This window comes from Topomyia yanbarensis, chromosome 2, assembly GCF_030247195.1.
Source record: "Topomyia yanbarensis strain Yona2022 chromosome 2, ASM3024719v1, whole genome shotgun sequence".
Lineage (NCBI taxonomy): Eukaryota > Metazoa > Arthropoda > Insecta > Diptera > Culicidae > Topomyia > Topomyia yanbarensis.
This window is the reverse complement of record NC_080671.1, coordinates 257,841,582-257,858,439: the sequence shown is the minus strand read 5'-3', so window position 1 is coordinate 257,858,439 and position 16,858 is coordinate 257,841,582. Positions and strand designations below refer to the sequence as shown.

The 16,858-nt window shown below is 37.4% G+C and overlaps 1 protein-coding gene across 1 annotated transcript in view; it reads right to left on the bottom strand.

Moving 5' to 3' along the window:
• Positions 1 to 16,858, bottom strand: part of LOC131680264 (liprin-alpha-1-like) — a 1,110,500-nt gene that overhangs the window by 153,512 nt on the left and 940,130 nt on the right. Inside the window, exon 8 of the mRNA XM_058960981.1 lies at positions 7,785 to 8,104. Coding sequence (XP_058816964.1) covers positions 7,785 to 8,104 — 320 coding nt within the window. The remainder of the gene's footprint in view (positions 1 to 7,784; positions 8,105 to 16,858) is intronic.

The window sequence follows — 16,858 nt, the reverse complement described above, 5'->3', positions numbered from 1 at the left end:
TATTGAGTATAGAAGGAAATGTCAACGAAGCAGTGACTAAATTCTATTTAATTGTAATGAATTTAATCTCTGGAACAGTACCAGTAAAAAGAAGAAGAAGAACTCATGGCGGTCAGCAGCCTGTGTGGTTGAACCAACATCTGAAAAATTTAAAAAATAGAAAGCAAAAGGCACATAAAATGTATAAGAAAGAACATAGCATTACAAATCGGCAAAACTATCTGGATATTTGCTCCCAACTAGACATAGCCATTAACACTGCACATGAAGAATATAATCGTAAAATCGAGACTAAAATCAAGACCTGTCCAAAGAATTTCTTCAATTATGTGAAAACGAAATTACAAAGTAGCAACTTTCCATCCCAAATGCATTTTGACGGACATGTAGGAAATAACAATACTGAAATTTGCAATTGTTATTTGGAAAATTCTTTCAAGAGGTCTATACTTCATATTCCGAAACAGACCGCGACCGCGACTACTTTTCATTTATACCTGAATTTTCAAATGACATTTCCGTCCACGAACTATCTGAACACGAAATTACCACTGCCCTAAAAAACTTAGACGCATCAAAAGGACCAGGACCGGACGGAATAGCACCGATATTTTAAAAAAAATCTAGCAGAAGAATTCACTCTACCATTACTACATATTTTCAACATGTCACTGAAAAATGGAACATTCCCAGAAATATGGAAATCATCCTTTTTAGTGCCAATTTTTAAATCAGGCGCTAAATCTGACATCCGAAACCATCGTGGGATTGCCATTATATCATGCATTCCAAAATTATTCGAAACACTAGTAAATGACAAAATATTTCAGCAAATCAAAAATCAAATAACAAGCAAGCAGCATGGCTTTTATAAAGGCCGATCAACAACATCTACACAGATTTTAGTAAAGCATTCGACCGTATTGACATACCTTTATTACTCTTCAAACTGCAAAAATATGGCATAGAAAATAAACTATTGAAATGGCTCGAATCATATTTAACGAAACGTCAACAAACAGTTCGCTTTCAGAATATACTCTCGGAACCAATTGCTGTCACCTCTGGCGTACCCCAGGGTTCCCACTTAGGCCCTCTTCTTTTTATTTTGTACGTAAATGACATTACCTTCATACTCAAACATCTTAAAGTGCTTATATATGCAGATGACATGAAACTTTTCATGGAAATAAGAAATGTCAAAGACAATGAAATATTCCAAAACGAAATCAATATATTCCACACGTGGTGTAGCAAAAGTCTACTCCAACTTAATGTAAAGAAATGCAACTCAATAACCTTCAGCAGAAAAATTTCAAATGTTCCCATAGACATATACTTAGGCAACCAACTTGTAGAAAAATGCAAAATTGTACGAGATTTAGGCGTAATCTTAGACTCCAAGCTCACATTTGTTGAATATTATAATACAATAATAAATAAAGCAAATAGTATGCTGGGCTTTATTAAACGTTTCACCTACAATTTTGAAGACCCTTACACAATAAAATCATTATACAATACATAAGTCAGGCCAATTTTGGAATATTGCAGCATAGTATGGAACCCATACACTGTCTTGTACGAAGAAAGCATCGAATCAGTCCAAAAATAATTTATTTTGTACGCACTTCGTAAACTAAACTGGACGACATTTCCTCTTCCATCGTATGAAGCACGTTGCATACTCATTAACATACAAACACTCAAAGAACGCCGCGAATTTGACATTCTTTGCTTTATCCACGACATTATTTCTCAACGTGTACAATCCGCATCATTACTTTCGCAAATAAAATTTTATGTACCTAGCCGACAACTAAGAACTCGTAATTTATTCCAAGAACAATATTTTAGGACAAACTATGCTAAAAATAGCCCAATCAATAGAATGATGCGTCATTATAATGAAAATTGTGTAATAATTGACCTTTCCATGTCTAGAAAACAAATCAAATCTGAACTAAACCGTAAAAATAATGTAAAGTATATAAGTAAATATTGTAAAACCATTCTATGTAGTCTACATATGCTTGATGAAAATAAATAAATAAATAAATAAATAAAAGTATAAGTGGACTGCCTCATGCCAAGATAGGAGGTTCGTAGCGTAGTATGTTGGGACTTAGCTATCGATGCCTCGTGGCGTGCCAGAAGAGTGAAAGGGTGAGCATCCAAGTCAGTCTCACACGGTATGTTAAGGGTGAGCACAAAAGTCAGCCTCACATGGTATGGTAGAGGCTAGCACAAAAGTAAGCCTAGCAAGGAATGAAAAAGGTGAGCACACAAGTCAGCCTCGCATGGTATGTCAGAAGTGGGGCCTAAGAAAAATGTCCCACATGGGATACCAGGGGGAGTGACAGGGGTATAATAGAGTGGCACGATGGAGAGTGAACCAGGTGATAGGGTGAGCACCCAAGTCAGCCTCACATGGTAAGGGTGAGCGAGCACAAAAGTAAGCCTAGCAAGGAATGAGTAAGGTGAGCACACAAATCAGCATCGCAAGGAACGAAAAAGGTGAGCACAAAAGTCAGCCTCATGTGGAGTGTTTGAGAGTGAATCAAGGTGCGATAGAGAGAGCACCCAAGTAAGCCTCATACAGGACGTATGAACGCGTGAGCGAGAGTGAATGAGTACATCAAGTACAGCCATCCCCCCAGAAGTAATACCGAGAGGTAGTTCCTGGGGGGAACGATGGCGGAGCCCAATGGAGTTTAGTCGGTATTAATGGCAGCGTCACCATTCTAGCCCGACACGCCCCCAGTACACCCCGTGTGGTAGCTTGGACACCTACCAATAGCACGTGTACTGGGTTAGGACGTAAACGTCTTCTCTATTGTAAAAAATACAAGAGCTGAAATTTCTTGTTCATTGACGTCGTTTGTCAAAAAGAGCGTATAACTATCATTCATCGCTTTATTGGGAGAAATTGATTCCGAGCTGGATTGAATTTTTGTAGGACAATGGCGAGGAGTTACGTTAACACTTCCGTTGCTTTCCGAAGATAGGTGCTTCACCAGATTAGCCACGGTAGTGTTCAGTGACGCGACACTCTGCTTTAAACATTCTATATCACTTTCATGCTGCTTTTTTCGCAATTTATGGACTGACTCAATGGAGCTAACGGAATTGCGGAATCTTGCGTCTTCCAAAAGATCGTGGCAATTGTCACACATCCATGTTACATAAGACCCATTACAGGCAGATAATTCTTCTTTTGTTAGACCGGTGCAGAGTTTGTGAAAGTAACGAATTGCATCACAGAATCCTTTGCAAATTGCTGGGTCCGATTCACCAATCGCCTTTTTGCATTTTCCACACGGTTTATCTGCTAGCTTGTTCATGACGACGTTCTATTACTTTGGTGTATTACAGCACAAAGAGATGAAACAATGGTGAATGCCGCAGTCGGATTTCGGCGGCGAGAGATGAAATGGATTAACTTCGATCGCGTGTGTTATTTAGAAACAACAAATTAGTGCACTCAAAACGATCACTATAGCACTATAACTTAGTCGGTTATTTTAGACGAAGCAAAAAGTTTTTTCGCGAGAAAAACGGTGGTTTATCGGAGCACATGCTTTGACATAAGATCTCGATGTTTCATGCATTTTGAAATCTATCGGCGTCAATAATTATAATTAAATTCCGATTAAAAACGGTTTTAATCCATCTAACAGTCTGATGATACATTTCTTATAACTCTTATTGCTTTCTTCGGGTATTATATCGATTAAGAACATTTAGAACTTGATGCTTCGCGATGTTTTTGATAACATATACTACACGGGATAGTGGCAGGACTCAGAGAATCGCTAAAATTAGCATAGGACAATATCAGTGCAAGAAATCTCAAAGGTCAAATCAATTTAATGGAAAAGCGGAAAAATGGCCCATGTAACGAATTATTGCTAATGCTCCGTTAATAACATATATAAATTCTTCAATCAATGCATTGTGTAGCGAAAACTGAATTTTCCTAAAGGGGTTATATATGTTGTGCTGAGTGAAAAAATTCGAAAAACAAATTTTCGAATAGATTTGAAGTTCATGCTCAATAGCGTTTACTCAAATTCCCAACGCGGATGAGAACTAAGCATTGAAATTTCAGCTCTTGATATTTCACTATCCTGAAGTGCATGCGTGCATAGTTCAAACTTTAGTTCGATATCGACTTTTTCTAAAAATGACTTCCCAGTAGTATCTTTCCTAATGCCAAAGAACAAATAAAAAACTCTGGAAACCCGTTAGAGAATTACTGGAATTTTCTTTTTCACGAAACTTTTCGATAACCTTCCGTCACTTCTATTAAAAATTTTCAATTGCTTTAAAATTTACTTTTTTATTTCGATTATGTTAGTTACATTTTCTTTTTTACATTTTAACGACATTCAATTAGCTAGAGATTACTGAGTAGGGAAAGTTATGAAAATAAGAGCCATAGTACTCAAGTGAGAGCAAGGATGTGAAGTAAACAGATCGGAAAACTAGAAGTGGCAGGGTCGGTTGTCACGGTAAAGATAGACATGTCTGCCTATACCAGGACACATGCTAGTGAACTCGGGTGGTTCGTAGTTATGCTGCCTAAGCTCGACCCTCATAAGCAGAAGACACAAATTAAGCCCGTACGATATTAAGCCTGTTCTAATGACCCTGTCACTTCTAGTTTTCCGATATGTTTACTTCACATCCTTGCTCTCACTTGAGTACTATGGCTCTAATTTCCATAACTTTCCCTACCCAGTAATCTCTATACTGTTATGATAAATCTCTTCTACTGTCCATAAATAATAAAATATACATTTTATCCAAAGCTTGAGTTTGTGAAGCTCACAATAGAAAGTGATTTAAAAAAAATAGATTAAGGAACATTTCGTAAATATCATTTTATAACTTGATATACTCCCTACACTTAGTTAGTATTCATGACTTTAATAAAGTTGTTTTAAATGATAGTCTCAACAAATTCGCTAAAGACGCGAACTCTGTTACTATTTTTTTAAAAATTATTTCTCCATAATATTAAAACTTCAAAGACAGTAAGTTTTCATCAAACTTCCACCAAATCGAATTTCTGGCCACGCCACTGACTCCAAGTAAGTAGAAACAAAGTCGTTCAACACACGTCCCCAAGAAACTCTTCGAATACTGCCTATCAACTATAATACATTGAAGACCCGTTTTGATCAGGCCCCGATTGAGTCTGCCCCCATTTTATCAACATCATGTTTGATGGACTCTAGCAGACGAACAAGGCTGAACGCTATTGAGAGCATGAACGTTAAATTGATTCAAAAAAAACTTTTTTCGATTTTCGGGCTTAGCACAACATATATTTATATAACCTCTTTGGGAAAATTTAGTTTTCCCCACGCAATACATGGATGGGAGAATTTGGATATGTTGTCAATAGAGCAATAATTCGTTTGTATGTCTATTTTATGGCCGCTTATTCATTTATTGGGTTTAGCATTTGAGATTTCAAGCACTGATGTTGTCCTATGCTGATTTGAACGATTCTCTGAGTCCTGCCACTATCCCATGTAGTATGTGTTATCAAAAACATCACGAAGCATCAAGTTATAAATGTTCTCTATCTATATTATATACGAAGAGAGTGATAAGAGTTATACAAAATGTATCATCACACTGTTAGGTGGATTAAAAACGTTTTTATATGAAAGTTCTCATAACTTCGAAACAAAAAAAGTTTAGTAGTCAGTTAATGTTTTAAAGCAAATTATGCGCCCTAAAATAATCTTCAAGTTGTCCAAAGGGTACTTCAGTGTAAAATAAAAACTACAAAAGTTTTAGAAATAAAACCGTTTTTTAACCCTTCGGAAGTCGCGCAAGTGGCCCAATGAACGAGCAGCCGCTGGTGCGCCAACACAGTTTTGCTAGCTTTGTTAGCTGGTGGAAGGTTACAGAACACCCTGAAGCTTACATTTGGTTTTCTCGTGCAATGAAAATTACAAAAGCTAGAGCTTGCATGTCTTCAGCAAATTTGTTTAAAATGTTTTTCTCTACAACTTCTACATCGAACACTAAAGTTCTATCTTGAACCGTTAAAAAGTTCAATTTTAAAAATTGCTAAAATTAGAATCACCCTAGCATCTGTTTAAACAAAAAGAAGGGCATTGCAAAATACAACAACTTTGTCAAACATGTTGTAAGGCTAAGTCATTTAATTTTAGCAAAAAGTTAAAATTGCTGCCACATTCACATTCTAGACCACTGTGTTGTGGGAGCATATTGAATGATATTCTACACAGTATTAGAATCTGGACAAACGTCTTCTTTCGATTTCGAATTCTTCTGCACGTTTTCCAAAGAGTACACAAAGATGTGTCTCTTGACGAGCTATCCACAAAGTGTCTCAAGAAGCTGTTCATTTTAACACGGCGTAAACTGTCAATTTGCTTTGCCAAATAGTATATTTTTCAAATAACTTACAAGTATCAACTTGGCGTAAATGAAATCATTTAGAAGCGATTTGCTTAGTTTCATATACATTATGCGGCCAAATTCCAATTTTTATAACGAGACACCTTTGAAATACTCTACAACTTCGTAGAACATCAGATTTCACTATCTCTTACCATTGTATAGATAGGCGTATTACCTTGAATTAATTTTGCTCACTGGCGCCATCATGTGGTAGAATTGTGCATTTTTCAAATAAGAGAATAAAGTATTTTTTGCTACTCTACAACTCTGTAGAACATCCATATGCTCCATCTCTTAGCGTTGTACAGATAGGAGTATTCCCTTTAAATTGCTTGGCTCATTACCGCCACCACGCGGAGAAATCCTGAAACTTGCCAGTGAAACCAAAAAGTCCTTTTATTTCTCTACAACTTTGTGGAACATCATAACTTTCTATCTCTCGTCGTTTCAGAGATATATGAGTTTTTCCTAAGCTTGCCCCACCTTTGCATGTGGGTCACATATATGTGATAACCGGAGTACGCCCTTTGCGAATGTTAAGCAGCAGTATCCAACTTTAAACGTTAATAACTCTTTAACGGTTGATTGGATTGTCTTGCAGTCTTCGACAAACTTGTTCGGCATATCTTCAAAAGCTTAACTCCTTCCTAGGTCCGTGTTCGGAAGTTTACAGCGATCTCTAAGGGCGATAATGTGAACTGTGAGTGTTTCCCCATACATTTTGGCCAAAAATCCCATACAAACTTTAAGCTCGTTGGGGGAAGGGTTAGGGTTAACCGATTTCGCTCAAATTTGGACAGTGTCATTTTTTCATGATTTGGAACGACGCCAGAGGGTGTAGATTAGTAATTTCAAAAATGGTCGTTTTATTGTCACCCTAATGGGCATTCAAGGAAGAAAACTATCGAATGTTCGATGTGTTTAAAAGAAGAATTGCCATATATCAACCTACGTACCTACTTGGTACAATGGCCAATAGTCGACAGCAGAGGAGAAAATGGAGACTAGCGCAGCATCCCTGGGAGCCGAGACCCCCAAAAATTTTCAACTTATTGAGAAATTTTAATTGGTTTCAATTTAATATTAGTTTCAAACTCATAATTATCTCCAACCAAATTTGACCAACAAAACTCAGTTTCGTTAAATGAGGTTTTAGGTATAACGAATTGCACAATGTTCATTCCAAAACCGAAATTTCAGACCCCTCCCGATTTTTTTTTTTCTGGATCCACTCCTGCTAAAATGCGTCTAGTCATGATTCGGATAATTCGGATTGTTCGGCCACGATGATATAGATGATGATACATGATATTGAGTAGGTAACTTCAAAAACTCACTTTTAAACCAATAGAGTGAATCCATCGAATGACAAGATCATTGCTCCAAACCAACACATCATTTAATCTGTTTTCAGATTCTTTTCTTCTCTCCTCGAGTACGTTTCTATCATAGTTCAATCGCTTAAGGCAGGATATCCCATATTGAAGACTTGTTCGGTGAAAGCCATCTACCATCTTGAGCTGTCCCCTGAGATCTTTTTTGTTTAAATGGTCTAACATTCTAGCATCTACTAGACATTCCATGAACGTTGTGCGGTATTGGGGAAGACCTAATCCAGGTAGCCAATAATTACCAATCCACTCGTGATTCATGTCTCCTGAAATAGACGAAATAACATGTTAGTTTCATATTTATCCCCCAGTAGTGATACATAAGCATTTACGATTAAATTGTGATATTATAGTAAACATTGCTATATACAGTATAGGGGAACATGGGGAGACTTGACCAAGCGCAAAATTCTATTATTAGCTATGACGTGTTCTACTAGGTTCCAAAATTTTTTTCAAAAATATGTTTATGCTTGTTTCTACCCCTTAAAGTAATTTTGAAAGTTTGGAATGAGAAATACTTTCCTTATAGAAAATATTCCGTATTTAATAAATTTGTGTTAAATGATGTAATTTTTTATCAAACTTGGTATGGACATATCTATTCGACTAATAATTACTTTTTAATTACTCATATATCATCTTATTCCTTATGAAATGCTGAAATGGTTTGACATAAATCGTTAGCAGTAATATGGCTGATTTCGTGACGTATGAACAAGCAATGTAAACAATACAATTAATCATTAAAAGGAAATGCATAAAAAATCGAAATTTATAAAATGCAAACCTTTTATATTTTTTACTGGTACTTAAGGATCTCGACAATATGTAAAAATATGAAAGCAGCATGTTTAAGTCTTAATTTATTGTTTTGATTTTACAAAATTCTCTTGGTCAAGTCTCCTTAGGCCTTGGTCAAGTCTCCCCATGGTGGGGAGACTTGACCAAAAAAAAACTCATCTCTGAAAAACTTTTATAACTTTGGAAAAAGTAAACCAAAAATTCTACCAAAAATCATGAATATGCGCAATACTGCTGCGCACTATGTTTAAATGAGTTTTAAAGAATTGAAAAGATTTTAAGCCATTTACGTAGGTTTGAATGAAAACTTGGTCAACTCTCCCCATGTTCCCCTATATACCCAAACGGGTAGAATTTAATATAAATCGAAATGCACCCAATAATAGGTTACGCTCAATAGATGTACATTGAGAAACAAATATAGACAGAGTTTGCTTGTTTATTATCTCCGTTTTTTATCTACAGTTATTTTTAGACATTTTCTAACTTATACTTTTATTAAGCATATAAATTGCAGTTGCCCACTAGAGTGGGACATGGTTAAATGAAAAAAATAAAGTTTCGCTCCGAGTAACTTTTTGGGTTCCATTTAACTCCCAGAACAACTCTGCAAATTCTTAGTTCGATCGGTGAAACTATATTTTTGCGCCCACTGTTTAAAGTTTACATGGGATTTCATATGAGGAAAACGTCTTTTGCAAATTAATTCTTCCAAGAGTCGCCCATTACCTCCTAAAAATAAATAGATGTCTGATTTTTATAGGAAATTTGTCAAGGAAACAAAGTCTAGAAGACCATGAAACGATCTGATGCTTGTGGAAAAAGTTATTAAGCAAAAACCGATTGATGCCCTGAAGATTAATGAAAATTTCACTTTCATGATTCATGATTCGGTTAATTATTATTAAGATATAATATGCTTTCGCAGTTAAGTGATTTTTGCAGTAGGAAGTTTTAGACCTACTTGTCATGTGAATAAGGAGCTAAAAAAATCTTATAAACTAACTTAAAAACTATAAAGAGAGCTAATCGTTGCAATCAGAACTGAATGAAATTCAATAGCAGTCAATGGGAGTATTATATCTTTCATTTGAAATCAAGTTTGTAAACATCGGTTAAGAGTTTGCTGGCAAATAGGTGTGACATTAGCTCTGGAACTTGACGAGTTCCGAGAGGGTCATCAAGATCCGTCATAGGTGACCAATGTGGTCAAAACTACTTTACATGATCATTAGTGATCTAGAGCCGCAAATCCAAGTAATATTGAACGCATTTGAATATGTATTGCATTATTCGGATATCATTGGGTTAACAGTTTATATGGGAATTTTCTGTGCGACAACACTCTTCAACCCGTAACTCCGGAACCGGAAGTCCGATCAACTAAAAATTCAATAGCGTGTTATGGGAGCGTTATACTGTTCATTTAAAGTTTGTGCAAATAGGTACGGTCATCTCTGAGAAAATTGAGTGACATTATTTGACACACACATACATACAAACATATATGGTCAAGGCTTCTGTCTGTCACGTTACATTTTTACGCATATTTCATAAGATAAGTCAGCAAAAACAATAAAACCATATTCTATCACAACTGCACATTATTAAGGTCACCAAACCGCACATTTTTTCTACAGAAATTTTTTTCTATCATGAACCGTTTTCACTTTATTGTCATTTTGATACGTCTGTCACGTTACACAATTTTCGCAGTTAGTTTGAAGGTTGCCCGACTAAATAGAAAAAGTCTGTTCCGTTGGCCCCCAAATTTGCATGAAAACAGTTTTAATTTGAAGCTTAGAAAGCAAGGAAGAGTTTGAAATATAGTTTTCCTGAAGAAAAACTTTGTCGTCGATTTTATGGAGTATTCTCAATGATCTGTCACGTTACAACCAGAATCTGTCACGTTACAGTTCTGCATTTTCATTGAAGCAAGGATATCAAGACAATCGTACACAAATCATCCTTAATCTAGGAACTGAGTATTAACGGGAAATTTCATGTTTATTTCGAAAAACATATTGGTTTTGATGAACAAACGTGAAAAACTTTTGAAAAGGTCGTAATTTCGCGAAGTAACATATTATGTCGAAAGAAAATCCAAAATAACTTGAAAACATCTGCATTTTGAAGGATAATTTCACGTGAGAATTTCGAATTGAAAACCCATTTCGAAATACATTCTATAACTAAATTATTTAAAGAAAAAAAAATTAAATGAAGATTCAAAATTAAAAGAATTATTGAAATATGTTAAAACTTTTTATTGTTATTTTCTCTACGATGCAATTATATTTTAAAGTTTTTTTATTTGCAATTAAATTTTAAACGTGTTATGTTTTTTGCGTTTGGTATTTGTGAGTAATTTATTAAAAGGGCGTATTTTCACTACTAGATATTTTTGTTGAAAAAAATCAAAATATTTCGAAAAAAATTTCTTAAGAGCATTTTGCTTCGAAATTATATTTAGTATTAATATTGCATAAGAAAATTATATTTATGGCTGGCAAATACTAAGAATACTTGAAGTTAGAAGAATACTTGAAGTTAAAAATGTTTTCTTACTAATAACTTCCTAATAGTGCAATAATAGTTTCATCAGTTTATAGGCTTTCGTTAACAAAAAAAAAACATTGTTTTTCTGTAATTGTATTTTAATATTTTCTGTTTTTTAACAATATGTTTGTATTTTTTACATTTTTTTGTTTTTTTTTGACAAATTTCACCAAAAATATTCACACAGAACAATTAATTCTGTAGAACTCGCTAAGATATACTTTTGCTGCACAAATGGCGATTTTCGAAAACTATATATTGAAAGTAGTGCATTCAAAATCTCATACGCCTTTTTTTAATTATTACTCTTGAATAAAAATTGTTTGTTTAATATTGCAAAATACTTAGTCTCCCATATACATGAAACGTAAAAGGTGTCATCAGAATCAAAGATGGTCACCAATATTGACGCAATATTGATAGAATTGCTTTACGGCAGAAAAAATCTGTCACGTTACATAAGATAAACTGTGTTTTCTTAAAAATTAATAAAACTTTAAAATTTTCACAATACAGTTTCAAAAAGTAGACTCGAAGTAGTAAGAAAAAATGCAGGTTAGACATTGTATGCATGCTGTTGGTGTGTTCCACAAAACTTTTTTGAATTTTTGGTCTGTCACGTTACAAGTTACTTGGTTTCCATTACTTCACAACTGAAAATAAGCAATAATCCATATTCATCAAAATTTTTGAAGCAATATCATCAAATTTAAATTAGACTACGGTAGAAAAATGTGGCTGCAAGCAAAAAGTTGAAAATATGGATTTTGTTTACCTTTTTATCTCCTTGCGGTCTTTTAGTCACTTTCAGGTCATGCAAGTAGTATCAACAAACTTTCATAAATGACAGACATGAATTTTTTTCTGGGATCACCATTCATATTTTTTAATATTAGAGGTTATATACATACGGAAAACAAACAGTTTGACGCAAAATTTGATAAAAAATAATTTCGCCTGTGGTTGCCATTTTCGGAGCCTTGACCATATACACATACAGACATTTAGCGATCTCGCCGAACTGAATCGAATGGGATAGGACACTCGGCCCTCCGGGCCTCGGTTTGAAAATCGATTTTTGGAGTGATTGCATAGCCTTTCTTTATATGAGAAAGGCAAAAATGATTTTTTTTATTTTTGCATATTTGCATCCTCAAGGTAAGAAGAATATGCTCAAGAAAGGATTTACTCGAATTCAGCCTTGTTCGTCTGCTAGAGCCCATCAAACATATTTTCATATGAGACTGACAAAATCGGGAGTAGACTAAATCGGGAGCTAATCAAATAGGGTCTTCACTGTATTATAATTGATAGGCAGTATTCGAAGAAGTTTCTTGTGGACGAGTGTAGAACGACTTTTTTTTCCAATTTGTTTATTTGATAAGGCAGGTTTGCGTTAGCTTAAAGGTGCCAATTTTGTTTTGTTTTACATTTTAAATTACTTAAAACTAGGGGATTACATATTGACTTTTGAAATAAAACTAAGGCGCATTTATAGCTATACATATACACAAGGGGGTAATATAATTTTCGTAAGATTAGGGGCTCATTTAGTTTTAATGGTAATATGGTTTGACATTTTTAGCAATGAGATTATTGGAGCAAATAATGTTTAACTAAGGGGGAAAATTTTTACGACTATCTTAAAAGTAGAAATAATTAGAGGGCGTGATTAAGTTTTGTAAAGATTCGGAGACATTAATTAGAGTTATTTTATGTGGTAGTAGAGTTGGGCATTTTCAACGAGATCATATAATATAATACTTAAAACTAGAAAAGGCAAGAAGAGCTAAATGCTTCATGAAGATCTTTGGGGGGAGGGGGAAGGGGTGTTACTTCTGTGTATAAGAGTCAGGCGAAGTAGGGTGGACAAACATGGCGGGGGGAGAACATTATTTCAGTTTCAGACTTCGGGAGATCAACGGATGGATTACAGAATCAGGGTGGCCTTCATCAGGAAGAATCATGTACTGGGACGCTGGGTGATCTTTCTCAAGATGGCAGGGGATTTCGTAGTGCGGCTCAGATGTTGATCGGCTACATTTCGAGTTGTGCGTGTGATGTTCGTGCTGTAGGTCCCGTGCTTGTTGGCTCATTTGACAGGGATGTTTTGTGTCGCCTTGGAGTCGCATCAAACCATCGTGGGTGTATGGTACAGGTGGAAGAGAGCGTTTCTGAGAATGATAAGGAAAAAGGGGCAGTTAAAGTTGGATATTGATGGTTTTTATGAAGGTGTATATAAGGGACATATAGAGAACATCGCGGCTTGCCAACACATCTCGAACCGGGACGTTGGGTGGTCTTCCTCGGGCCCGGAGGGTGTCCATAAGCCGAGACCTGGCGGAACTGTACTCGGTGCACGCCCAGACTATGTGCTCTATATCGTGATAACCGTCGCCACAAGCGCAGATACCACTCTCCACGAGCCCAATACGTCGGAGATGTGCATCCAGCGTGTAATGGTTCGCCATGAGTCGGGACATCACACGAATGAAGTCACGACCCACATCCATCCCCTTGAACCAAGGTTTCGTCGATACCTTAGGGACTATCGAATGTAGCCACCTTCCTAGCTCCCCATTGCTCCACGAGGTTTGCCAACTTTCGAGGGTTCTCTGATGAGTAATACTGAAAAATTCGTTGAAGCAAATTGGTCTTTCAAAAACGTCACCTTCAATAGCACCCACCTAAGCTAAGGAGTCCGCTTTCTCATTGCCCGGAATGGAGCAATGAGAAGGGACCCACACCAAGGTAATCTGGAAAGATTTGTCAGATAAAGCACTCAGTAGCTCCCGTATTTTCCCCAAAAAATACGAGGAATGCTTTCCATGTTTCATCGAGCGAATAGCATCAATAGAACTCAGACTATCCGAGACGATGAAGTAATGGTCTGCGGGTAATGTGTCAATGACTCCAAGGGTATACTGAATAGCAGCTAGTTCTGCGGCGTAGACTGAAGCAGGGTCACTGAGTTTGTAGGAGGCGGTGAACTTTTGATTGAAAATACCGAAGCCAGTGGACCCTTCGAGGTTTGATCCGTCAGTATAAAACATCTTAGAACAGTCGACTTCTCGGAATTTATTATAAAAAATATATGGAACCACTTGTGGGCGTATGTGGTCCGGAATTCCAATAATCTCATCTTTCATGAATGTGTCGAAGAAAACAGTAGATTCAGAAGTATTTATGAAATGCACACGGTTGGGATTGTAAGAAGAAGGATTAATATTTTGCGCCATGTAGTCAAAGTACAGGGACATAAAACGGGTCTGAGAATTGAGCTCAACAAGCCTTTCGCAATTTTCAATCACCAACGGGTTCAAGATATCGCATCGAATAAGCAATCGATATGAGAGTTCCCAAAATCGATTTTTCAGCGGGAGAACGCCCGACAGGACTTCGAGACTCATCGTATGGGTCGACTGCATGCACCCTAAGGCGATACGCAAACAACGATACTGAATTCTTTCGAGTTTGATGAAATGTATGTTCGCGGCGGATCGAAAGCAGAAGCATCCGTATTCCAGTACCGACAGTATCGTTGTTTGATACAACCTAATTAGGTCTCCTGGGTGGGCACCCCACCACGTTCCGGTTATTGTACGAAGAAAGTTGATCCTTTGTTGGCATTTCTGTTTCAGATACCGAATATGGCATCCCCAAGTACCTTTCGAGTCGAACCAGACCCCTAGATATTTTACTGTGAAGACCTGAGCTATAGTTTGACCCATTAATAGAAGCTGTAGTTGTGCTGGTTCACGCTTCCTAGAAAATACAACTAGCTCAGTTTTCTCCGTGGAGAATTCGATACCCAGCTTAATAGCCCATGCAGACAAATTGTCCAAGGTATTCTGTAATGGTCCTTGTAGATCGACAGCTTTGGGTCCCGTAACAGACACCACGCCATCGTCTGCAAGTTGTCTTAACGTGCATGAATTGTCAAGACATTCATCAATGTCGTTGACGTAGAAATTGTATAACAGGCTTAGACATGAGCCCTGGGGAAGGCCCATGTAGTTAAATCGTGATGTCGATAAGTCACCATGCGAAAAATGGATGTGCTTTTCCGACAACAAGTTTAGTAAAAAGTTGTTTAAAGTCGCTGAAAGACCATGCTGGTGCAGCTTCTCTGAAAGAATGTTGATAGAAACTGAATCAAAAGCCCCCTTTATATCTAGGAACACTGATGCCATCTGCTCTTTACTAGCATAGGCCATTTGAATTTCGGTTGAGAGCAACGCAAGACAATCGTTCGTCCCTTTGCCTTTGCGAAAGCCAAACTGTGTATCTGACAGTAAGCCATTTGCTTCGACCCAATTGTCGAGGCGGGATAGGATCATTTTCTCGAACAACTTCCGGATACAAGATAGCATTGCGATCGGTCGATACGAATTGTGGTCGGAGGCTGGTTTACCTGGTTTTTGGATGGCGATGACCTTCACTTGCCTCCAATCGTGTGGGACAATGTTAGCCTCAAGAAACTTATTAAATAAGTTCAACAAGTGTCTCTTGGCAGAGTCTGGCAGATTCTTCAACAAGTTGAATTTGATTCTGTCTGGCCCTGGAGCTTTATTGTTACACGACAAGAGAGCAAATGAGAACTCCACCATCGAAAAAGGTGTTTCGTTCGCGTTATCGTGACGGGACGCGGCGCGATAGATCTTCTGTGCCGGGGCGGAATCCGGACAAACCTTCTTGGCGAAATCGAATATCCAACGGTTTGAATATTCTACGCTCTCATTAGTATTGTTTCGATTTCGCATACATCGGGCTGTTCCCCAAAGAGTGCTCATCGATGTTTCTCTCGTTAATCCGTCGACGAACCGGCGCCAATAACCGCGTTTTTTGGCTTTCATCAAACTCTTCATTCGCTTGTCTAACGTCGCGTACTGTCAAAAACTAGCGGGTAACCCGTCGTTCCGGAAGGTCTTAAACGCGGCGGCCTTCTCTGCGTACACGTCTGAGCACTCTTTATCCCACCAGGGATTGGGAGAACGTTTTTGTATGTTTGCGCCGGGTACTGGCTTAGTCTGAGCTTGATTCGCGCTGTCGAGAATCAAGCCAGCCAAAAAGCTGTACTCTTCCTCCGGAGGAAGTTCTTGAGTAGATTCGATGTTGTCGGATATCGCGGCAGCATAGCTCTTCCAATCGATATTTCGTGTGAGGTCATACGAAATATTGATTGTTTCCAATGGCCTTGAGCCGTTATTGATTGAGACTACGATCGGCAGATGGTCGCTACCGTGGGGATCAGGGATTACCTTCCACGCGCATTCTAACTTTAGCGAGGTCGAGCAAAGGGATAAATCTAATGCGCTTGGGCGCGCTGGTGGGGGAGAAATCCGTGTCATTTCACCCGTGTTTAGAATTGTCATGTTGAAGTTGTCGCAAATATCGTGAATTAAAGAGGAACGGTTATCATCATAAAGGCAACCCCATTCCGTACCGTGAGAGTTAAAGTCGCCTAAAACTAGTCGCGGTGCAGGCAGGGATTCTATGATGTCATGTAGCCGGCGATGCCCAATCGCGGTGTTGGGGGGAATATATATATGGAAGCTATGCAAAGATCTTTGCCTTTGGTTGTTACTTGACAAGCGACAACTTCAATACCTGTTATCGAGGGAAGGTTAATTCTGTAGAAGGAATAGCGCTTTTTG